This window comes from Eucyclogobius newberryi, unplaced genomic scaffold (genome assembly GCF_026437365.1).
Source record: "Eucyclogobius newberryi isolate DKJ021-1_F unplaced genomic scaffold, fEucNew1.0.hap1 SCAF_6, whole genome shotgun sequence".
Classification (NCBI taxonomy): Eukaryota; Metazoa; Chordata; class Actinopteri; order Gobiiformes; family Gobiidae; genus Eucyclogobius; species Eucyclogobius newberryi.
In genome coordinates this window covers 34,797,769-34,822,682 of record NW_027316278.1, presented here as the reverse complement: position 1 = coordinate 34,822,682, position 24,914 = coordinate 34,797,769, and the positions used below count along the sequence as shown (strand labels likewise).

Genomic DNA, 24,914 nt, shown 5'->3' with positions numbered 1-24,914 from the left:
ACTCTCTACAGCTCAAATCGCACTACACAGAAAATAAATAACAAAAAAGATATGTATGATAAATATTGAGCCCTAAAATGTATAGTTCTTTCTATCATTCTTATAAGTATAGTGATTATTGTGACAGGCCGACATGGAGAAGCTCCACTGCCCGAACCAGAAGAACTAATGAGAGACGAGATGCATTACGTGTGACTGTGTTAAACTAAAGGAGGTAAAAGAGCGGCCCCCGAGGCGGAGGAACCAGGAGGGCCACAGTGAGTTAGTCCAGAGTTGGAAAAACGCGTGATATTTGAGCTGTTTTACCTGAAAGTGGCTCGTGTGTCATCGTCAAACCTTAAGAAAGTGAGTACAGGCTGTAAGCACGGGCACACATGGCCTCAAAACTGGGATGTGATTGCTTTGTCTGGAATGTTCCACAGTACGGCATTAAACTTATCTCCACCTGGTCGAGTTACAGGTCAGATCTGTGTCGAGGCGATCCTGCTTTGAGTAAGAATGTAAGGTTTTTCAACTTATTTTTGAACAATAAAAAAAAACCTGAGTGACATAAATGCTAGTTAATGCCACACTCAGGAACATTCCAAGCAAACAATGACCTTTTCTCTGAGACAAGCAGGTGGCGGACCACTCCAAAATAAAAGTTTTACAGTGCATAATATGGAATGTTTTATTATTTTACTTGTCAATTTAAGCAGTTTGAATGATTTTGATATTTGTTTCAAGGATTTTGTAGGACAGTGTAGGGGGGGTGGGGCGAAGAGCAGGGAGAACATTCAGCAAATTGCTTAGTTTACTCAATGACTTCTCCCCGGGTTCGACTAAATATCTTCCCACCTCAGAGTGTGGAGAGTATCAAAAATGCGTTAAATAGTAAAATGTGAAAGTTTATGCCCCGTTTCATATATGTATTTGTCTGCTGCGTAAATGAGTCTTGAGAATACTGCGTTACTCTAGGAAGTGTGAGACTGACCTGATGATACTGGGCGGGATGTGCACGTACTCCATGGGGATGATCCGGCCCAGCTCGTGCAGACTGTGGACGTACCTGATCTTACTGCTGAACTTTGAGCTGCACACAATCACACACACGCAGTCAGTGTTACAGTATTTAAAGCTTTTACAACAACAACAACAACAAGAGCGGGCAGGACCAGAGGGAAGACAAAAAAAGTTAGAAATCAAATTAGAAATAAGGAAGAAGTGGCATCTAAAGAAAAGAAGGTTAAAGCAAATTAAGTCCAAAATAAAGGTCCCATTTAGTCCAGTGTCTGTCGAGTTTGTCCATTTTCAAATTAAGTCCAAAGGTGATTTCTTTTGCGTTCTGTATGTTGATTATGATGTCGGTCCAGTCCTTTAATTGGTGACCTCATTATGGACCAAACAAAAGCATGTGTCACCTGATAAATGGCCGTGTGAGTCCCAGCAGTGTCCGGATGAAAAAGGAAGGGTGCACGATAATGAACATCTTCAGGTTCTTCTTCAGTCTGTGAGGAAAGAAACGGGTTTGGAATATGAACTCACCATCATTAAAGAGGACCTTCAGGCCTTGACCAAGTCCTTGTGTAATTGGGCTTCAGACCTGGTTTGCTCCTGATTAAGTTTTGTTTAATTCATCAATATAAATGTATTATTATTGAAACACATGTAGGGTTTGGGACACTTTGTGCATCGCCAAACTGTGTGTCTAAAGTAGCCCAAAGAACACGGCCCTCAGGAGCCCTGTTTTTTTTTAACTATATTTAAGTTTAACCTTTCCCATATTTCAAAACAACATCAAGAATTGTCCAGTACGTTTGCCTGGACGTACCTTCTGTCGATCATGTGGTAGCACTTCTTCATCCAGGAGAAGCCGGGCGTTCGTCTGCGCGGCGTGGCTCCGTTCAGATACACGATCATGTAGTCCTCCGCCACCATCAGCTCCAGAGTGCTGATCACGTACCTGCCACAGAGGGGTCAGGGGTCACAGAGGACTCACAGAGAGGTCAGAGTGCGGCCACAGGGAGGTCAGGGAGTTTTGTTGCCGTCCTAAACCTAATCTAAACCTTAACCCACGTCAGACGTCAAAAGTAAGCATTTTGTACTACTGCATCAGGGCAAAGTGGCTGTTGTTTGTTTAGATCGTGGGGTCAGGGTCAGAGGTCACTGAGAGTAGAACATGTGCAGGCCTTATACTCACAGGAAGAGGTTTTCCATGACGTAGTTGTAGTTGTCACAGTCGCTGTCCGGGAGAAAGCAGGCAGCAAACACGATGATGGCGTGCTGTTCTTCATAGTAACCTGACAGAACACGAGGAGCACTCATAATACCACAGATCTGCTGGTCTGCCTTCTACATTCTGTTCAAATGCAGAAGGGTCTGGAGTCCAACCATAAGGGGAGTCCAAAAAGCTCTCCTAACTTGGGACGGTCCAACCACAGACGCTAATTTGTAGCACGTGTCTCTCAAATGTGGAGGACTTCGCCTCTCAAATTTTTCATAACATTCAGAGCTTAATCTACCTCAGCTTTACAGACTTTAGTGCTTCGTTTGGTGACTCCATGACGCCATGTTTGTTTAGACGCCAACGGACAATGTGTTTCTCTGATTGGTTAATCCGCCTATCAATCACGGCCTTTAGAAATCTGAGAGATATGATATCATTCCAGACCAAAGAGGTTTTGTAAAGTATTTTCAAAATGTCTGCTCTTGGCTGGTCAGGCAATAGGTCTGCAAGTGCCACTATTCACCCCACCCATTTTTGCCTCTTTTTGCTTGTTCTCTCGGAGAACAAGGAGAATAACTTGCAGCTAAAATTTTTTATAAGTAGATTGATTTGTGTAAAATGTCACCTGTCCATGTGACCAACAAGTCAACACTGCAGAGATTCCCTGGGCCTGAAAACATTTTTTTGTCTGTGTAGAACGTATTTTCTCTGGAGGTCACCAACCCTGTGTCCACTAATACAACTGGAAGGAGGTTTGGAGGGCAGCACCTGCGGCAACTTCCAGAATTGACCCTGCCAGGAATGACGTATTTAGACCGGCCCAAATCAGGTCCTTCAAGCGATTTAATCTGCACCCCTCGCCCTGGCATTAAAAACAATAATAAAATCTTGTTTACCTGTTTAATTCTGGGTAAGCCTTTTGTATGTTTTATATCAGTTATTGATACAGTGTTGGTGATACAGTGTTGGTGATACAGTGTTGGTGATATAGTAGTGGTGATACAGTAGTGGCGTGTTGTGCCTTGGCCCGGGTGTAAAGGCTCATTTATGCTCTACATTCCTGACACATACAGATAGAGGTTTCCATCCTCTGTGTTGTTTTGCCTGTCATTTGGTCCATATGTGATTTGTATGTTCACAGTTTATGGATAGAACTGGAGCTGTACATGAGCTGACCACTGGGGACAGTAGTGCTCACAACAATGGAAGCTCAACTCTTTAAAAAGTGACTAGAACAAGCTGTCAAACAAATAACCTTGTTTTCTTTGCTCTTTTCTAACAAATGTGATCTCAAATCTGCAGTGGGAGCCGCCATGTTTGTTTCTCTTGGCGTACTGTTTAAGCTAATTCTCTAACTGACTGTGAGCGCCCTCTGGTGGTCAGTTACCAGAACACAGACCTGATGATAGAAACAGTTGGACTTATGAAGCGATGGTGACCATGCTTGGGACGCACAGAGCTGTTTACCGGTATGTATGAAATAGAGCATAAATGAGCCTTGCATTCGACAAGTCAGACACACATTTCATATGATTATGTTAAGATTTCACAGTTTGACCATTTTGGTTTATAATTGTACTTCCTGGTTGGACACAAGCACAAGTGTAACGTGGGTAGAGGTAATTCCACAACTGTTACGTAGCAACCATACTGTAGAGAGCCAAACAAGAGCCAAAATCCATACAAACTATAATATTTATTATTTGACAAATAGTCATATGTGATGACACCTTTATCTTGTTGGATAATAATTTAACCTGTCAGAAAATATTCAATCAGTCAATTGCGTTTTAATTGTCTCTGTGTTTTCAATGCCACGTCACATTTTGATGACATTTAGAAAGTGGGGATTTTGTTTTAGAACTCAGCACTACTTTCTGTATTTTTATCTTATTTTTCAAAATGTGTCTAGGAACTGTAAGTTCATGGATGTAAATCTATGATAAATATTCAGCACAGGTGCTAACCTACCAAACTTAAAACAGACCTTGTCATACAGACTAACCTCCATGAGAGATGACTCGTTTGTACGGCTCGATGCTCTTCATGTCGATGCGATGCTCCTGCTCTCCGATCAGAACGCTCCTCCACAGCCGGCCCTCTCTGCTCTGCCCCGGGGCAGACGGAGCCGGAGCTGCAGCCGCCTCCTCACACTCTGTCACACAAACGCAAAATTAAGCTTCAGGGGAAACGTAATGAATGAGGGTGAGTGCGATGTGAGAGGTGTGACCGTGACTGTGAATGAGCTGTTTGGTGTCATATGTTTCAGAGGGATTAGTTCAGTTTAGTTTCAGGAGCTCTTCGCTCTCAAAATGCTGACCTTCTCGTGGTCCCAAGAGTCTCTAAAAGCACAGTAGGAGATAGAGTGTGTACCTACCAAGCTCCTGTGTTATGGAATCAGCTTCTGTCCATGTTAAAGAGGCCGACACAGTCTCTTCATTTAAGACCAGGCTTAAAACGGGTAGTTTTCAAATTTTACAGTAAAAACTAATAGTTTTTGTTGTTTGGGCCAACTTAGCAGGAAAACAAAATTAGTCTGAGGGCCGCATTTGGCCCCCGTGCCACAGTTTGGACACCCCTGGTTTAATGTGTAGTTATATAATAATGATATAATATATAATAGTTAATACCATGTTGCACGTCAAAGTCCACAGAGTCGGCCTCGTCGGGAGTGTCTATGTCGTCCATGTTGAGGTCCAGGTCGTCTCCGGTCTCGTCCCCGGTCTCGTCCCCAGTGTCGGAGAGTAGGGACCCTTCGCTCTGGTCCAAGGAGATGTTCAGAGGAGGAGCAGACAGTTTCCTTCTGTGACCCGAACCCGCGGAGACATCGGCCGAGGATGCGGGATCTGACCACAACACAGGTTTGGTTTAGGACCAAAACATTTCCACATTGTAGAACCAGCGTTCACCAAACATGTGACACATGAAGGACTGTAAAAACTAAACTGCACTTTAAAGATAACACATTATGAATTACATCAGGGAGTTCACGTGGATACAGTTAACAAGTATAAGAAGTATTGAAAAGGGAAAAAAATATAAATTTGATCATTTATGTTATACCGGTATTCAACATCTTAAAAATAGTATATATTTTTAGCCAATTAATCAAAATGTAATCAGCTTCAAATTATCAATGACCATCTTGGAGGTCCACAGCCAATCCTCTGTCAGTAAAAACATGTAGTTTGGAGCAGAAACTTTGGAGGAGGACATTTGAATATTTTTGTGTTTTATTTATCTATTAACCTTTCTTTAATCAGGTTAAACCCATTGAGCTTTAGGTGATGCTCTGCACGTTCTGTTCTGTATTCTGGTCTACGGTCTTCATATAAATGTCTAGTGTTGGATGGTGTTGGATGTTGTTGCCACAGTCCCGGTGCGTTCTTTCTCCAGGCTCCTCTTTAATGTATAAACCTCTTTGTAAACACCATTTCAAAAGGAGCCTCATAAAAAAACATTAGTATTCATTTATTCAACATTTCATCCTTTCAATTTAGAGCGATCAAAGATTGTCCGACCAGTTACCGCTGTGCGATTCTGTGCGCAATAGAAAACACGGAGGTAAAGATATATGACAGTAAGATACAGAAATCGGGCTGAAACAAGTTCATTGATCAACTGCAACTAATCGATTATTGAAATGACTAAACAGGATTCATGTTTGCAGATGCGGCTTTCATAGATGAAAAAGAACATACCTTCCCTGTTGTCCACCTCCTCGGGCTCTTCCCGTGAGCCCATGTCTGCGCTCTCTCCCTGCTGCGACTCCCTGTGCACGGGGACAATCACACAATAATGATCAACCACATACACAACCACAGCCAGCCCTACCACCGCCACAGGGGCAGCCACACACAGCACCAGCCCCAGCAGGAACACCATGGACAGGGGCAGAGTTTAGGACCATCTCTACTGGGTTTGGGATAGAAAAAACAGACACTTACTGGTGTATTCGGCGCCGTGCACGTGTAGGCTGAGGAACAATGAGAGGCTGTGTAACTCTGGGACCTCCCCCTCAAACAGACTCATTAGCATAAAGGCCGGTGACAATAGAGAGAGGCCAGTGTGTAATCGGACGTCACGTGAGGACTAGATGTCAGATTTTGGGGGGAAATCTCAACCGGGATGTTTCTATTTAAACTGAGCACTGAAAGTGTAGTTGGTCACACATTTTGAAGTGTTGTGGGCCACTTGATTATGCAAAAATGTGAGCGGGTGGGGTTTGTCCGAAAGCAGGGGCGAGACATGAAAAAAGAGGGACGTCACACAATAACACTGTATTTAGTAGTCAGTTATTCAAATAATTTTATTGGTGGATTTTATGATTCATATAACAGAAGCAGGATGATCTGACCTTGAAAGGTGGAAGTGGACATATCCATCGGACACATATCGACCGTGGTCCCCTCTGCCTGTGTGCTGCTCAGGGTGGTGCTCAGGATGCTGCTCAGGGTGCTGCTCAGGGTGCTGCTCAGGGTGATGCTCAGGGTGATGCTCAGGGTGATGCTCAGGGTGATGCTCAGGGTGCTGCTCAGGGTGCTGCTCAGGGTGCTGCTCAGGCTGTTGGTCCTCAAGGTCCACCTCAAACACGCTCTGTCCTGGGTAATATCCAGAGCTGTGTGCTACGCTGCCTCTGGGTACAACTGTTAAAATCGTGAAAATAATTATTAACATAATTTTGACACAATCAATAACAAAAATAAATATAAATTTGACACATATGCATTCTTGTCACTTTAATTGGCTTTTAAACCTGCTTTTGTTCATTTGAAATAATATTTTACATTGTCTAAAGTCTATATTTGGAAAACCCACACAAGCTATATGTTTACAATGAGGTATTTCTGCCTTGGAGCGCTCTCTGCTGTTAGCATTAGGAACGAACAATGAAAAAAGAAATAAATGAAGCCCTTAGGCACTGAGTCTGCTTTGCTAATAGAGCCATGAGTTTGCTGTGAACACAATTTCCACAAAGAATGAGTCTGGTGATGGTTTATGGACTTAAAAACAACACAAAAGTCCAGCTTTTTAACCTGTGACGTAATAATTGGTGGGGGAAATTAAAACAGAGTAAATGATGAGGCTCAGAGAAGATGACCTCGAAATCAGGATGAATGAAACATGGATGAAGCTAAACACAACTCCTCAAGTACAAAAAATAATCAGGTATTCCTTTTAGTCCACATACTCATGAGTAGGATTTCTTCCACAGTCAGCTGTACCTCGGGGTTCATAGCGTCCCTCGGAGCGGGAAACACTGGTGAACTCAGCGTACACCTCTCCTTCCCTCTCGCATTCCCGCTCTCGGCTGCTGTTTTTGGGGCTGCTCGAGTGCTCGGTTCTCTGGTCAATGTGGTGGTAGTTGTAGCCGTATTGGGTCTGAACAGGGGGGCCGCTGTCGCTCTCGGCCCACTGGAACGCTTCGTCGGCCTGAAGCTGGAGCGGCGGCTGGGAGGGAACGTCCTGGAGCCTGGAGATGTGGCACGGGCAAAACATAATATTATGTAAATGATCTGTTATTTGTTGTAATTTGTTATTTTGTTATTTGTGCCAGATACAAAAGTGCAGATGCAGGAATAAAGTGAATGTAAAATGGCAGGTATACAAATCTCCTTAAGTTCTTGTTAAAATATGTAACTATTTCACATTAATTTTGTCAAAATTAAAACATAGGGAATTCGATAAGATCTGTGCTGATCTTTGGTCAACAGTAGCAATTCAAATACATTTGTTTGTGAGTTATATATGTAAGATAAGATATTCCTTTATTGTCCCACATGGGGAAATTTTATTGGTGCAACGCAGGTAGATACAGAGGTAGATACAGAAGAACAGATCACTTATAGGAAGTCTGAAAAACACTTTCAGTAGAAGATCTCCTATAAATAAATAAAAACTCCCATAGACAAATAAATAAATAAATACCATTGCATGTGATCCCAACAGTAATTGCACATGAATATGTGTCACGACAGCACATAGATTGCACATGAATTTCACAGTAATTGCACATATGACAGAATTGCACATGGTTAGGTCAGTATTGCGAGTGTTCAGTACTAACAGTGTTTGTTATAAAGTCTGACAGCAGCAGGAAGGAAAGACCTACGGAACCTCTCCTTCACACATCGAGGGTGGATCAGTCTCTCACTGAAGCTGCTCTCCAGAGCGGACAGAGTGTCCTGCAGGGGGTGACACTCATGGTCCAGCATAGATGTGAATCTAGCCAGGACCCTCCTGTCCCCCACCTCCTGCACCGAGTCCAGAGCACAGCCCAGGACGGAGCTGGACTTCTTGATGACTCTGTCCAGCCTCTTCCTCTCCCTCTCTGTGATGCTGCTGCTCCAGCAGGCCACACCATACAGGAGGGCTGATGCCACCAGGTCTTCAGGAGTGGCCCTGTCACTCCAAAAGACCTGAGTCTCCTCAGGAGGTAGAGCCGACTCTGGCTCTTCCTGTACAGTGCATCTGTGTTATGAGTCCAGTCCAGTTTGTGGTTCAGATGAACACCCACCCCCAATGTATATACTTTATTGGTTCAAAGCATTTGAACTCCAAACTTTTATGCAGAATGTCATTATGAATGTGCTAAAAAAATACTCCTCAAACCAAATTGAATCAAATGTAAAAAGTATCCTTTGTAAAAAAAAAAAAGCACAGATAGCAAAAAATATACATATATATAAATTATTACACGTATCGGAAAATCTTGATTGTTTTTGTGAGCGCGGTATGGAAGTGTGAGGGACCTTGTGATTCCCAGCCTCACAAAAACAATTACATAAAGCGTATTGCTATGCCTCTCTTTCACACCTGCTCATAGACCTGTGGGAGCGCCCCCTCTCTGTGTGGGGGGGTACAGCTGTAATGAAGCAGGTAATGCATATTTAATGAGGCGAAACACTGATAAGCTCTGGCACAGGAGGATCTGAGCCTTCTGCTGCTACTGCACACATATTTACATTCACACATCTATCAATTTAATTTGATCTGACTAAAAACAAATCAATATGGCCAGTGTAAGCGCAGCAATGCCAGGGAACGGTTTGTCTCCTGAAACCAAATTATTCATCATAAATCTGTAAATGTACAACAACAAAAACCATTGTGCTTTTCAAAAACAGATTTCCCACAGAGATCTCAGACATTAGGTGTTCACAGTCCGTTATGAGCAAAAAAACAAGTTACTAAGAAAAGTTGTTTACCAAAACTTCCTCTCATAAAAAATACTAAACCTAAAGGTGGGCGAGATTGACAAAAAATACAAATCTGGCTTATTTTCGGGGGGATTTTCCTGATGACACGAAGAAGATTATATCTTTGCAATTCATCAAAAATGTGCAAAAAAGTGTCTGTAGAGAGTCATGTATCTTTCTAAATGTTTGAACTGGGTGGTTTGGCAGTAAGACATTACATTTATCCATCTTGAATTTATTCAAGTTTTAATTGCTAAAAAAAAAACATTATTACTGAAAGTGTTCTCGCCGCTCCACAGATTTGACCTGTGACCTGACCTGGTGGCATCACTTGCTTGTTTCCATGGGGATAGACGCGTTTAATACCATACAGAAACATTTCAATTAAAAGTAGGGTCATACAATACATCACATTATTGGCTGACGCAGTAATCAATATCGTGACTAAAAACAGTATATCGTAGTAACACCAAGGTTCTGCATCTGACAGAAAAGTACAGTTTTACTATGAAAACTAAAAAGACAGTACATTTTTCATTTGAAGCCTTAAATTAGCCTTCATTATTCCTGGTTTTCATATAAAGTTTTGTTTTGACAGAGTTTAAATAATAATTACGGCATGTACATTTTTGTTTTTAGGGATGCAATGTGATATTAATGTATTTTTAAAAATGTCAATCTTCAATAGCAATAATTGTTTGACAAGACAACCACTAAAATAATAATTTGTTGCAGCCGTAGTGAATTGAAATGATTGTGTTAAAAACTACATTACAAGATCACAGTTACATTGATATCTGTAAGTACAGTTTCTTACCGTAAAAGTTGCGTCCATCCTGTGGGTTGCTCTGCTGAATGTTCTTTGGTTTCCTCCTCCGTCTCCTCGTCCTCCTCCATCAGATCCCCAGAAAAGGGCAGCGCCAGTCCTCGATCCCTCTCTGCAGGGGGCGCCGTTTCACTCAGTGACGAGTCCGTGTACGAACTGCTCCGAGACACAGAGCTGTCGGTGACCGCGGGGGAGGCCAGCTCGGAGCTTCCTTCAGTTGGCGTCTGCGCAGTCTCTTGCATGGGTGTCCATTCGGTGGGAGTGCGCGGTCTCCCTTGGGTGTCCTTCCTCTCTAAATCCTCGCACCAAACCTGAACGTTACCCAAGGGAGACTGCCCACCCTCATCAGAATCCTCCATTGAGATCTGCGAATGCACGTAAACCTCTTCTCTTGTTTTTAGAAAGTGGTCAGACGGATACCTTAGCGATGGAGAGCTACTTCTTGGTAGAGCTGCTTGTTTCTCATCGTCTTGTATTAATTCTAATTTATTCAACGATTCCGACTGACTTGGACTGACGATTTTTGGAATGGGAACTTGCTGTGGTGCCTCTAAAACTGAGCGTGCTTCTTCTTTGCGGTGTTGTGCAGCCTGAGCTTGCAGAATAGTCGCGGCGTAGGACAACATGCTAAAGGTTTCCATGGATTTTTTCACCTCCTTCACAACCGGGCGAACTCTTTCGGCTTCTTTGACCGTTCCAGACACGATAATACTTTCCATTTCGAGTCCGGATGAAGAATCGCCGTCGGAGGAGCGGAGTTCATCCCTGCTGCCTGGAAGTAAACTCTCAGGGCTCATTTTAAAGCCTTCTCTCTCCCCAACTGAACCAGAGCTTACCGTTTTGGACAGATTTTCAGTTTCCACGCCAAGCCCTTGATTCAATTCCTCTTTCGGCGTTTTAGTTATTTGTGTTTTGGAAATGAGCTCATCCCAGTTGCAAAGGTTTGCAGACGCAGACTGCTCCAACTGCTGATCTAACTCGACGAGCATAAAAGGAGAATGACCACCTGACTGCTCAGACGTCTCGCTATCTTTTTTAACTTTATTTCGATTATCTGTCTCTCTAAGGCCTTCGTATGTAAAGATTTGGTCGCTCTGCTGGGTTGTTTCTTCACCTTTCGTTTTCGTGACTCCTACAAACGGGCTCGACTGCGCTTCTAGTTGAATCAAATCGACGACAAGACTCGAATCTGGCGAAGAGCTCAAACTCCACGTAGCTTCTCCGCCGATATTGTCGTATTCGGAAGTCGATGCGACCATACCTGGAACTTCCAGCTCCCACGCATCGCTAACCTGATTTGCGTCATCCTTAACGCTCTCCGTTTGGTCGAGATCTTCACCGTATTCTTGATCAGCATTTTCTATTACTATTTTCACATTAACGTCCTTGTTTTGCACAATTTCAGCGTCTATATTTTGGCTCTCAGCTGTAACAGGAGTTGTTTCTAAAGATGCTACTTGACTCACATCTTTTCCTTCTGAACTTGCTAGCGTTGAGGAGCTGTCTTCTCTTATTGTTGTATTCCACATCGTCATTCCTTGGTCCATGTCTAACGGGCTCTCCACTGATGCATTGTTGCTGACTCCGCAGAGAGATCCACCTGAATTTTCTGATAAAGGCGTATTGAGGCTGTCATCTCTTATTGTCATATTCCACATATCCAGCGATTCCGGGTAAGATGTTGTTGTTCCGCTGTCCGATTTGAGAAACCCTTTTTGCGCCGAGAAAGTCCAGAAATCTAGAAGTTCTATTTGATTTTTCCCAGTTTTTTTGTTCTCATCTTCTTCTTCCTTGGACGTATCAGGAGTTAAAGTTTGAAGTGACTCTTTCTTCTTTGCTTTCTTGTCTTTGGGGGCAATGATTCCAATTTTGCGCTTGACCACTACCCCCTCTTCAGGTGGTGTTAGCTGCAAATCAGCCAAAGTGACGGAATTCCATTGATCATTTATAACACTATCTGGGTTCCAATTCTCACGTGACTCAGTTTGTTCGACGATGAAACTAAGCTGAGGCTCGAGAATTCTTTCTATCGAGTTCTCCGATTTTGAAACCTCCTCCTTTGCGTCGTTGTTGGATTCGTTGTTTTTGATCACCTCCAGAACATTCTGTGGGCTTTCACATGTTTTAGCTACATTCCATGAGCTGTTGTCGCTCGAGGATAGCGCCCCCTGCATGTCAAAACTGAACTCGTCCCACGTTTCGGAGAGGGAGGAGGACACGCTGTCTTTGTGTTGCAGACCGTTGATTCTCTCGATGACGTCTTCGGGGAAAAAGCGAACGCCGCAGCTGCTCGGAGGCCGGCTGCCGACCAAACTGTTGACGGGAGTGGGTGGAACCACGGTCTGGATGTGAAAGTCTATAGACGAGTTCCTACTGTCCAGGCCGCTCCCGGAGGTGGGAGCAGAAAAGTCCACCAGGCTGAGTTCTTCCATTTCAGAGCTGCTTGGGCGTCCTGCCTGAAAAGACAAGAGAACCTTTATTTGTTCGACAAAGGGGAAATGTCACTGTTCAGCGGTAAAGAACAAGTACAGCAGCTTAAAGGTGCACTATGTCAGTGGTTCTCAAGCTTTTTATCTTGACTGCCCCAATGTTGTGTACCAGAGTTTCCTTAGTAATTATACTATACTATATTGACAATTATATTCATACTAATCCTTCAATATATCCTTTAAAAATTATAAATGATGTAAAATATACTGCAAAGAACATTCAAATCCTTCTAAATAAAGTGCTGTAAACCCCAGAGTCCCTGTTAAATTGGTTGGGAAATCCAGATGTTATTGCTTTGCCTGGAATGTTCCACAGTGTGGCATTAATAATCTATTTCCATGTAGATAAGCAGGTGAAGCCATCAGGTAATATTTACGAGGTATTTTATCAAAACAAAAATAAAAAAAGTATTTGAAACTATTGGCGTAGATTTGTTTAACGCCACTAATGTTATTATGTATAGTGTTATAGTGTCATGATACAAACATTAAAAACTCAATGTTGATACTAAGCAATGGGCTCCGATACCACAATCATCATTATCATAATAATAAAAACTAACTAACTAATTGTTTTTAAACTTTCTTTATGTTTCGATGCAGTCTTATACTAGTTCTGCTCAAGCTCAAGATCGGTTCAGGAGAGTTCATATTTTGTCTTGTATATGTGACTTTTTTTAGTATCTATACTTATTCAAATGAGTATCAAGTTTCAATATTGATTATTATCTCATTTTCAATACTTTTGACCACCCTAAATGCCATACTGCGGAACAAGATAAGATGTCACTTTCTTAATCACCCCAAAAATATTGTGACACAATTACAAGACATACAAACTTAGTACAATCATATAAATCCTATTTGTAGATACTATAACATAAGGGCATCTCCACGGAAACAATGGGGTCACTGACTCCCCACCAAAAAAGAGCACTTTTAAACTAAAATTAGACACTAAATGGAGTAGAATAATAAGAGTGAAATGAAATACCTGATCTGCGTCTGTGTTGGGGGTCGTGCTGTGAAGAGGGTCGAAGCTGAACAGATCCACGTTCTCGGTCTTGTTTCGGTTTGTGCGGTTTCTTCGCCTCTCTGGGGCGACAGGGGGCGACAGAGAGAGCAAGCCCAGAGGGGAGGGGTTTCGGAGGAACTGTCCTGGTCCCGAGGGTGCTGTCCCGGTCAGGAGTTCACCCATCGGGCTCTCGTCGCTAAGGAACACAGAGCTTTCTTTGGAGGAGCGACTGCTGCGGATGGTAGTCAGGCCGCTGTCAGGGCTCACCAGCTCCACAACCCCGGCCCCTGGGTCATCCTCTGCTTCTGCTCCAGAGCCCAGAGCGCTGTGGACAAGCAGGACAAACTCTAGTGTCCAATATTCATGTGTCTTTTATATTTTAAAAACATAGTATAGTATTCAAGAACTATTTAAAGGACACATATTCTGCATTGTTTGTGTAATTATTGTCCTTTACACTTGCTCTTGTTCTTTTGCTGTGGTATCTCATGGTATAGAACTTAAAATAATATATCTATTGAAAACAACATAGGATTTTCCTGTCAGTAGTTCCCTCATCAGGAATTGTGTTAGCAGAAGGGAATCACCAATGGGAAATATACAAAACTAGCTGTTGTAATGAACGTGATTTGAGTGAGAAATGCTCTGAACAAGTCTGCTGATGATTTATGGACTTCAAAGCAGCACAGGAGACCTCCAGATCTTCCTTTGACGTCACATATCTGGGAAAGGTTGGTGTTTTTCTGAGGCTCAGAGGGAGAGGACTTCATGAACAGGATTAATGAAACAAGCAGTGAAGCTAAATATGACTCCAGGTATGTTTTTGATGAGGGAACAGTGTTAGAACAGGGTTAAAAGAGAAACAAAGAACATTTTGAATAATATGTGTCCTTTAAAATAGTAGTAATTCTCCATGTTAATTTTTCATAACTGTATATTTTTATAAGGTATCGTTTATTATTTATTATTTAACTGTGCAGCAGTAAATAAGGCTTGTCTGTTTTGATTCAGGGTTAGTACTAGTTAGTCCTGGGTCAGACCTGGTCGGTACTAGTCTAGTCCTAGTTCAATTCTGGTTCAGAACTGGATGGGCAGTTTTGCAAAGCATTTTGTTTGTTATTTCTCACAAAAATTAAATCTATCAGCAGTTATTTTATGGTATTAATTCAATATATTGAAACTGTGCTGGGGATATTTTGTCCGACCCAAAATGTTGTTACAGTGGCGGGAAAATAAAGTTGAATAGAATCAGAAAATGTGTTCCTTGTGAGTAAATTCTTGTTGTGTTTTGAAGATTGAGGGATTCACAGACACTTGACTTACAGCAGGCAACGTCCGACCGAATAAAGTAAAACATAAACCCTGTTGGCACCTGTTCTCCGGCTCCTCTCCGCCCTCGCCCTCTCCCCTCTCCGTGTCCCCCCCGTCCATGTCAGTGAAGCCGGACGAGCTCTGGGAGAAGTCGATGCTGCCGGCGACGCCCTCGGTGGACGAGGTGCGGCTGCTGTGGTGACAGGCCAGGATGGAGCTGCGCGCGTCCACAAAGTCCTGCAGCAGAGCCTGGACCTCCTGCTCCAGGACGGGGGGCGTGCCGGGGAAGATGGTGTTCACAGGGATGCGGTACACCTGGGAATACACAACAATACCACATTGGAGATTACTGTCAGATAAACAATCAAACAGACTTCCTGAAGATGTGAGACAGGCCTCAACTCGGACAATGTTCAAATCTCATCTAAAGAAGGCATATTATGCTTTCATTGAGTATTGAGGAATTAAAGGGGACACATTATACCACTTCCATGAGTTTTGACCTCGTTACAACAGTATTTCCTCACAGTTGTATTTGAGTTGATCCTTTATGAGCTCATTTGAGATCATTTGAAACATTCAGACCCCAAGTCATATTCCAAATAATTAAGATTAAACAGTCATTTCTTCACGATGGCCAACTACATTTACATAGCGCAAAGGATCATGGTCTATGTAGTTCACTCTGCAGCAGCAAAACACAGTTGGCCAAAGGAGCCTGAGTGTTTCAGTATATTCTATAAATTCTGTAATATATGATTTCAATTAGCAAACGACGATGCTATTTTAGACATTTGTATTCTTAGATTGGTTCAGCAGTCTGTTTAAAATCTGTTCAAACATAAATTACAAATCGAATCAGTTTGTCAGAAAAAATTTAAAAATCACAAATATACATTTAGCCAGAATTGTAGAGTCCCAGTCCTGGTTATGTTTGTAAGACACTTAATATGAACACAGCTATTGTTAAAAGTACTGCTCTGAATTACCTGTAAATTCTTCTTTGCATCGAGCTCCCCGGAGAGAGACCAACTGGAAGACTCCTCCAACTCACAGCAGAGCTTCACCAGGAAGGACGAAACACAAAGCCATTAAACACACACAAACACACAGATCATGTCAGACTCTGCTGTGTCGCCGTGTGTTTCGAGCCAAAGTTTCACAAAGCTGTGGCGTGCCTGAAGGCGGGCTCCCTCACGTGACTCTTTTGCACCAATTGCTTCTCCAATCGCTTCTTCACAGAAAGCATCAAGTGTCGGCGACAAAAGGCTCAAGGTGCAGCCCGTGTCTCAAGTGGGTCACACTATTGTACGCAGCGCTTTTTTATTTTCACAAGTGAATTCCTTTTAAGCAGAGATGGGCTTATTGGGAAAAATCAGTTTGCAGCATCTTTAAAATTATAAAGACAGTTGCTTAAATTAAATTCTTTGTATTTCTAAATAGTTCAACAGCCTTCGTTTTGTCATGTCATGGTAATTTTATGTCAAATTACTTTTATTTTTTCATTAGTTGGTTAATTATTTTGAGGGGATTTTAAATCATTTTTTTAGGAACAGCAGAAAGGAGTACACAGATATATTGAGATTTGGGACAGTTTGTACAGATAATGCACTGTACAAGTTGCTTTTCGGTCTAAATATTTGTAATTACGTGATCTCCTGTAATCTGGTGCAGATGTCCAGAAGATTACGAACCTGAGAACCTGACAGTATTTACATCCTTTACATCCTAAACAACAAACAACACAATCAAATAGTAATAATTGACAAAATACCACATCTGTAATCTGTGTCTAGTACCTGAGTTTAGGAGCAAAAACAGGTCCACAATCTTTGAAACTTAAAAAGAATAATAATAATTAAAATAAAATTACAGTTCTACATTAAAATTACTTTTTAATGTAGAACTGTAAAAAAAAAAATAAAAAACATAAATTGATTTCCATCAAAACCTGATTTTTTTTAATACAGTTTGATTTTATCTTCAGATCTTTTTTTAAGTCCTATTTTTTCAAATTCAAACTTTTTAACCTGCTACCTTACAGTCCAGACCAGGTCCAGACCAGGTCCAGACCAGGTCCAGACCAGGTCCAGATCAAGTCCAGACCAAGTCCAGACCAGGTCCAGATCAAGTCCAGACCAAGTCCAGACCAGGTCCAGACCAGGTCCAGATCAAGTCCAGACCAGGTCCAGACCAAGTCCAGACCAGGTCCAGACCAAGTCCAGACCAGGTCCAGATCAAGTCCAGACCAAGTCCAGACCAAGTCCAGACCAGGTCCAGACCAAGTCCAGACCAGGTCCAGACCAGGTCCAGACCAGGTCCAGACCAAGTCCAGACCAGGTCCAGACCAGGTCCAGATCAAGTCCAGACCAAGTCCAGACCAGGTCCAGACCAAGTCCAGATCAAGTCCAGACCAAGTCCAGACCAGGTCCAGACCAAGTCCAGACCAGGTCCAGACCAGGTCCAGACCAGGTCCAGACCAGGTCCAGATCAAGTCCAGACCAAGTCCAGACCAGGTCCAGACCAGGTCCAGACCAGGTCCAGACCAGGTCCAGATCAAGTCCAGACCAAGTCCAGACCAGGTCCAGACCAGGTCCAGACCAGGTCCAGACCAGGTCCAGACCAAGTCCAGATCAAGTCCAGACCAAGTCCAGACCAGGTCCAGACCAAGTCCAGACCAGGTCCAGACCAGGTCCAGACCAGGTCCAGACCAGGTCCAGATCAAGTCCAGACCAAGTCCAGACCAGGTCCAGACCAGGTCCAGACCAGGTCCAGACCAGGTCCAGACAGCTGTGGCTACATTAGTGTACTATCTTGGTTACAATCAGTGGTTATTTATATAGAAATGACACCCCAAAATATTATGTTGTGTGTTTACAAGTGAAATCGTTCATCTCTTTTTAAATATATTGCTGGGGAAAATGTTTATTTTGTTTAGCTAAATGTTATATTTTTGAGTAAGGCTTGAGTAAATCTTAAGATTTAGCCAAAAGATATGAATGTATTCTGTTTTTAGATGTTTATGTCCTTAGGGTTTTTATAGTTTTTATTTCAAGACCTCTGCATGGACCTGGTCTGGACATGGAAAAAATATGACTTGAAACTTGAAGGTGGAAAAATAAATCTGAAACCTAAAAACATCATTAAGTCCAACATTCCAACTTGCTTTCCCCGTTTCACATTTTTGCTTCTCAGTTTCACAAACCGTGGAGCTGGACTGAGACCACACCTGATTGAGCACGTCCGAGTTGTTGGCATAGACTGCCACCTGCTGGGGGCTGTGGCACGCCGCGTCGGAGATGGACAGGAGCAGGACCACGCCGTCGTAACCATGGCGATGGCAGAAGGACTTGAGACACTCGGCGAGATCTGGGCCTTCCTGAAAGAATGGCACAATAAAACAGGTGAATGAAACGTTCTGCCACAAGTGGGTTTTTCTCTACCTTCATCCATCACAATGACACTGAAACATCAAACTGACATAATAGAATAGATCATCTTCTAGCTATATGTCCATAAAAGCATAATGCAGAATAAACACGAATATGAAAGTTCATGACCTGTATTTGTCTGGAAGAATTTTACATTAACAACAGCAGGAGAATAGAGAAATTCAATAAAAAGCTAGATAAATAACTATTTATTTTTTTATTTTGTTCTCATTTATTATTATTGTATTATTATTACAATTTATTATTAAATTGTAATAATTGTATTATAATAATAATTATAATTAAATTATAATAATTGTATTGGGGTGCACGGTGGCAAAGGCGGGTAGCTCTCTTGCCTCCCAAGAAGGAGATCATGGGTTCGATTCCCGGACCAGACCAACATCACATGATCTCTCTGGGTGGAGTCTGCATGTTCTCCCCGTGTTACCGTGGGTTCTCTCCGGGTTCTCCGGCTCCTCCCACCGTCCAAAGACATGCATGTGTTAGGCAAAATTGGTGACTCTAAATTGGCCCTAGTGAATGAATGTGAGAGTGAACTGTCTGTTGACCCTGCGACACTGGGTCAGGGTCCACTGTCCAGGGTGTACCCCGCCTAAGGCCCGAAGTCACTGGGATAGGCTCCAGTCACCCGCGACCCCGAAAGGGAACAAGCGGTAGAAAATGGATGGATGGAATAATTGTATTATAATAATTGTATTATTATTATTAGTATTTATGCATTAATTAATTAATTAATTATTTATTTACAAATACAAAACAGTAAGTGAGGACAACAAGAACAAAAACAGCAAAAAAAATAAACTAGAAACTTCAGAGCGGTGTGTGTGTGTGTGTGTATTCAAACAGAGTAAAAATGTGTTAAAATATAATATAACACATTTTTATCATGTATTTATACAGGGAAAACAGTGAATGCCCAGTTAATAACTAAATACAGATAAAACAGAGGATATAAAAAAGGCCAATAAAACATTCAACATCCTAAAATAGACTTAAATCTGGCTCTGTGCGAGTAGATTAAACATGAGGCTGAACATGATTGTGTCGGGTGAATTTGGATCATCTGAGACATGTTATAAGAACATATACACACATTATTATGATCATATTTTCAAATGAGATTAAAAATTAAATGTTACAAACATGAATGAATGGTCTCTTTAATGTTTAACTCTAAATATGTTTTTGATCGTGTGGAACACCACGTTTGAAAATCTGGGACAAGAAAGTCTCATTTTATTAGTATTTTGCCACTCGCATGAATAAATGAAACTTCACCTCAACAGACACGGACCACATTTCTCAGCTTCTCTCCGGGCTGACATTGTGTGTTCAGAGAGGACTGCGCACCTGTCAGCTGTGAGCGCACCTGTCTGCTGTGAGCGCACCTGTCTGCTGTGAGCGCACCTGTCAGCTGTGAGCGCACCTGTCAGCTGTGAGCGCACGTGTCAGCTGTGAGCGCACCTGTCTGCTGTGAGCGCACCTGTCTGCTGTGAGCGCACCTGTCAGCTGTGAGCGCACCTGTCTTCTGTGAGCGCACCTGTCAGCGGTGAGCGCACCTGTCAGCGGTGAGCGCACCTGTCAGCTGTGAGCGCACCTGTCAGCTGTGAGCGCACCTGTCAGCGGTGTGTGCACCTGTCACATATTGGTGGGACTAAAGCGATCGTCACTTGAGGCTCTGATCCTTTGATCCTTTGAACAAACTCTTAAATTAACACATTTGTTCGTGTCCACTTTTCCACATTTGCCGATTCAGCTTTTTTTAAAAACTTGTGACAAATGCCAAAGTACTCAATGATCACATGTGATTTTTCTGTTGATTTTCATAATGATTGGTAAACTAATCCAACATTATGATTAGGATGTGTGAAACTTTTGCTCCCCTGCTTCCTCCTCCAAACTTGAGTCTCCATCAGTAGAAATGAGGGAGGAGCTGTCAGGGGCGCACAGGGAGCACAGACATTTGTGATTTATGATTCTCAAATTGTCTGTTTGCTCTTAAAGCGCCACCATGCACAGTTTATGCTAATCCCACGGCACGCTCCAAGATGGATGGCTGCAAAGTTGCATTAATTAATTGTTTTGTTTGTCAAGGGAACTTGTTTTTTCTCTTCTTTCAGAAATGATTAACAGCAATATTATGGCAAGTATAATTTGCGACGCAGCCTTGTGAAAAAAGTGTGAGACTTTTGAAAAACATATTTGCTTGATTAATCTAGATTCGCAGTATAACTGTTTGTTTTGAGTGAAGTTGGCAGAATGCGTTTTGGGCTTATTTAAGTCGAACTTGGAAAGAGCAAAAGAGTTGAAAAGCACTTAGACAACTCTGTAAATCCATATGTGCTAAGCACTGTACAAGACTCATGAAACACATCATTATTAGTCAAATGTATTTGGTGAACATGGAACTCCTGTTTAGACAAACAATCGAAATAATTATTTCAAAATTCCAACAATTCCAACATAACATTTAAAAAATCATGTCTGAAGGAGAGATTCAAATCATCTAATGTCAACTTAATGTTCAATTGAGTTGTGGTCAATTAAATGTAAAAATATAATTTATAGACTTACTCACAGTGGGAAGTGACCGAACCGTTTACTCAAAGTACTGTTGTGGTAAGGTTTTAAAAAATGAGATAAAATCAATGATTAATTTGCTGATGGTTTTCTGTCAACATGGCGCACTGTAAATTTCAAAAACAAAACTGTGCTATTTGTACATTTACAATATAATAAGTAATATATTACCAACACAGTATTATTTTCTAGATTTAGGTCGTTGATCCATTTATAATATATGCATATATTTTAATATTAATAATACAATCATCAATATGAATACAATAATGCATATATCATGTTTTATTCTAGTGAAAGCATTTTGAATACAATATGAAACAAAAAATTTGGCAATTTTATATTTTGATATCATAAAAAAAAATAATAATTAAATATGAAACGGAATATTCTCTGAAACAATGTGTGTTTAAGTGTTTTTCTATTTAGAAAAGATGGAGTAGTCTGAAGACACTGAATCAGACAAAATAGGACTGTGTTAGGTTTGTTTTGTTTTGTTTTATGTATTTCAAGTCTTTCATTTTGAAAACGTTAATAAAATAGTAGATCAATAAAATTCTAGTTTGAGACAATTTAGACATTTTCAACTTAAAATTATAGTAGTTTCTTAATAAAACATTGTGGTGTTATATTATTTCTTATAAAGTGCTATAAAGATAATGCTAAAATTGTTCACAAAAGGCAGAATTTTGTAAGTGTTTCTTTTACTATTGATACTTCACTACAAGTTTTGATACTGTTTAAATATTGATTAATATCTGATTTTTGATACTTGATAGTTTGCTGTCCCCCGAGGGCCCGTCCCCCGAGGGCCCGTCCCTGGCTCAGCAGCGGCTCCAGAGCTCTCATAAACACACACATGGCTCACTTCAGCACAGACAGAGCCACATCTGCACTTTACAAACTCCACTGTGTCCGTTACAAGTTCTGACCAAATGTGAGCAATATATCCAATCACTGATGGTTTATGGGTCCTATCTCTGCCATTATGGAACAAAAACCTGAAACAAAAACTGGCACTAAGCTCAACATCTCCTCTGTCAGTATAAATAAACAATAGTTGATTATTGTGAACTGAAATGACTTAAAGCCTTAAGATTAATATGACAATCGCCCAAATATCTTCTGATAATAGTTGTCTTTATTGTTTTGGCTGCACTCACACTTGGTGGTACTGGTTTGCCCTGGTTCCATCTGGGTTTAGTCCCAGTGTAGACTTGGTTTGGTCCAGTTCTAGGTTCAGTCCTGGTCTAGTTCAGGATTAGTTCCAGTTCTTCCCTCTGTATCTTAAACTGTTCAATCCTTTGTATAATTTCATTTTAAAAGATGCACTTTGTAACTTTTCTGTTGAGGGATCTGTCACCTGCTTGTTTTCATGGAGATGTTATTGCTTTGCCTGGAATATTCCACAGAAGGGCACTAAACTTCTCAAGTTTTTATGACTAAAAATAACATGTTTTTTTTTGTTTTTTTACCGAGGCTTTTTGTATCCATGGAGCAAGATAAGTTGAATGTATCTTTAAATCATGAATGTAGTATATTATTCCATCATTTCCACTAAAGATTCAATGTAAATGAACTCAGAGAAATTATTGTTTTTAGTTTAATTCAAGATCTAAATTTAGCTACTTTAGTTACTTTCCTAAAATCAAATGAATATACTGTGCTTCTTGACCCTGATCATGCTTGGAACTGCACAGTATTAGACAGAAACACTGCTCTTGTGGTGAGTGATTCCTTCTTCTAAAATATATGATAAATAATTGCAGAACAAACGGTGAAACAAACATAAAGCAGTTTTAAATCCAATGAGTTTAATACTATATAGTAATGCAACTTAAAGTCAAAGTATTGTCAATATTCAAAATACAGCGCTCTGACTGGACCAGGTAACAGAATATGATACAAAATACATTCATTCATTAATTTTCAGTATTCTTCCCAACACTGTATGAACATGCAAATAGTGCTACTCATGTTATTTTAAACATATTTTTAACAAAATTTTGGTTGAAATATGGTGACTGAAGGCTTTTAGATAGAGAATATTTATGACTTAAGTGTTTTTTTGTTTTTTTTAATTCTTGCTTAAAAAATGCCTACCTTTTGGCATGTTTTAGTGTATATATACTGTACCTGATTACAATTATCAAAATCATATTCAATATAATTTAAAATATGATGGATTATGTACTATATTATCATTATGGACTATAATCCTAGATTCATCAGCTCTACACCCAAACAATTTTTTGAAATTCAAATAATATTACTCACATACAGTATTTCACAGCTTCAGCCGTTCTCACATTTACAATATGCCTTTGACAAACTTATGACAATATCTTAGTGAACACTGTCTTTTGATATAACGATAATACTTTGTGTAGAGTTCAAATGTATTCCAGTGAAAGCCTCTGAGTGGGTTTGCTCTGCAGAAGTAAAGCGTGTCTAATAAAACCCACTCTGCTCCACTCTGGAGTCTGTGAGCTGATGGCAGCGGCAGGACGCTCTCAGAGGAAGAGCCACACGCAGGGCCACAGTCTGTCTGCCATTTGGCCCCAGCGCAGTAAATTACCATCGGATCACCCTCCCTCCCCTGCACCGCCGCACCCGCCCTCACCCAAGCCTGCCATCCCCAGATTCACAGATTGCCTTTTCTTACAAATTACCAACATGTTAGCAATAAACCCAGTGTCTGACGTCTGAGCGCCGGCTACAGGCCGCTTACACGTGTCGTTAAAACGTGTGGTTTAGACGTGTCGTTTACACGTGTTGTTAAAACGTGTGGTTTATATGTGTCGTTTACACGTGTGGTTTAGACGTGCCGTTTAGACGTGCCATTTAGACGTGCCGTTTAGACGTGCCATTTAGACGTGCCGTTTAGACGTGTCGTTTAGACGTGCCGTTTAGACGTGCCGTTTAGACGTGTTGTTTACACGTGTGGTTTAGACGTGCTATTTAGACGTGCCGTTTAGACGTGCCATTTAGACGTGCCGTTTAGACGTGTGGTTTAGACGTGCCATTTAGACGTGCCGTTTAGACGTGCCGTTTAGACGTGTCGTTTACATGTGTGGTTTAGACGTGCCATTTAGACGTGCCATTTAGACGTGCCGTTTAGACGTGTCGTTTACACGTGTGGTTTAGACGTGTCGTTTACACGTGTGGTTTAGACGTGCCGTTTAGACGTGCCGTTTAGACGTGCCGTTTAGACGTGTGGTTTACACGTGTGGTTTAGACGTGCCGTTTACACGTGTGGTTTAGACGTGCCGTTTAGACGTGTCGTTTACACGTGTGGTTTAGACGTGTCGTTTACACGTGTGGTTTAGACGTGCCGTTTAGACGTGCCGTTTAGACGTGTGGTTTACACGTGTGGTTTAGACGTGCCGTTTACACATGTGGTTTAGACGTGCCGTTTACACGTGTGGTTTAGACGTGCCGTTTAGACGTGCGGTTTACACGTGTGGTTTAGACGTGCCGTTTAGACGTGCCGTTTAGACGTGTGGTTTACACGTGTGGTTTAGACGTGCCGTTTACACGTGTGGTTTAGACGTGCCGTTTAGACGTGTCGTTTACACGTGTGGTTTAGACGTGTCGTTTACACGTGTGGTTTAGACGTGCCGTTTAGACGTGCCGTTTAGACGTGTGGTTTACACGTGTGGTTTAGACGTGCCGTTTACACATGTGGTTTAGACGTGCCGTTTACACGTGTGGTTTAGACGTGCCGTTTAGACGTGCGGTTTACACGTGTGGTTTAGACGGGCCGTTTAGACGTGTCGTTTACACGTGTGATTTAGACGTGCGGTTTAGACGTGCCGTTTATATGTGTCGTT

The 24,914-nt window shown here is 41.6% G+C and overlaps 1 protein-coding gene across 1 annotated transcript in view; it reads right to left on the bottom strand.

Moving 5' to 3' along the window:
• The window catches only part of LOC140346742 (uncharacterized), a 61,989-nt gene that overhangs the window by 1,946 nt on the left and 35,129 nt on the right, over positions 1 to 24,914 (bottom strand). The window contains exons 7-20 of the mRNA XM_072432925.1: positions 18,276 to 18,425; positions 16,036 to 16,107; positions 15,108 to 15,361; positions 13,715 to 14,060; positions 10,223 to 12,687; positions 7,432 to 7,679; positions 6,564 to 6,852; positions 5,908 to 5,978; positions 4,837 to 5,052; positions 4,212 to 4,361; positions 2,180 to 2,279; positions 1,811 to 1,942; positions 1,401 to 1,487; positions 974 to 1,072 (exon numbers count right to left, since the gene is read on the bottom strand). Coding sequence (XP_072289026.1) covers positions 974 to 1,072; positions 1,401 to 1,487; positions 1,811 to 1,942; positions 2,180 to 2,279; positions 4,212 to 4,361; positions 4,837 to 5,052; positions 5,908 to 5,978; positions 6,564 to 6,852; positions 7,432 to 7,679; positions 10,223 to 12,687; positions 13,715 to 14,060; positions 15,108 to 15,361; positions 16,036 to 16,107; positions 18,276 to 18,425 — 4,679 coding nt within the window. The remainder of the gene's footprint in view (positions 1 to 973; positions 1,073 to 1,400; positions 1,488 to 1,810; positions 1,943 to 2,179; positions 2,280 to 4,211; positions 4,362 to 4,836; positions 5,053 to 5,907; positions 5,979 to 6,563; positions 6,853 to 7,431; positions 7,680 to 10,222; positions 12,688 to 13,714; positions 14,061 to 15,107; positions 15,362 to 16,035; positions 16,108 to 18,275; positions 18,426 to 24,914) is intronic.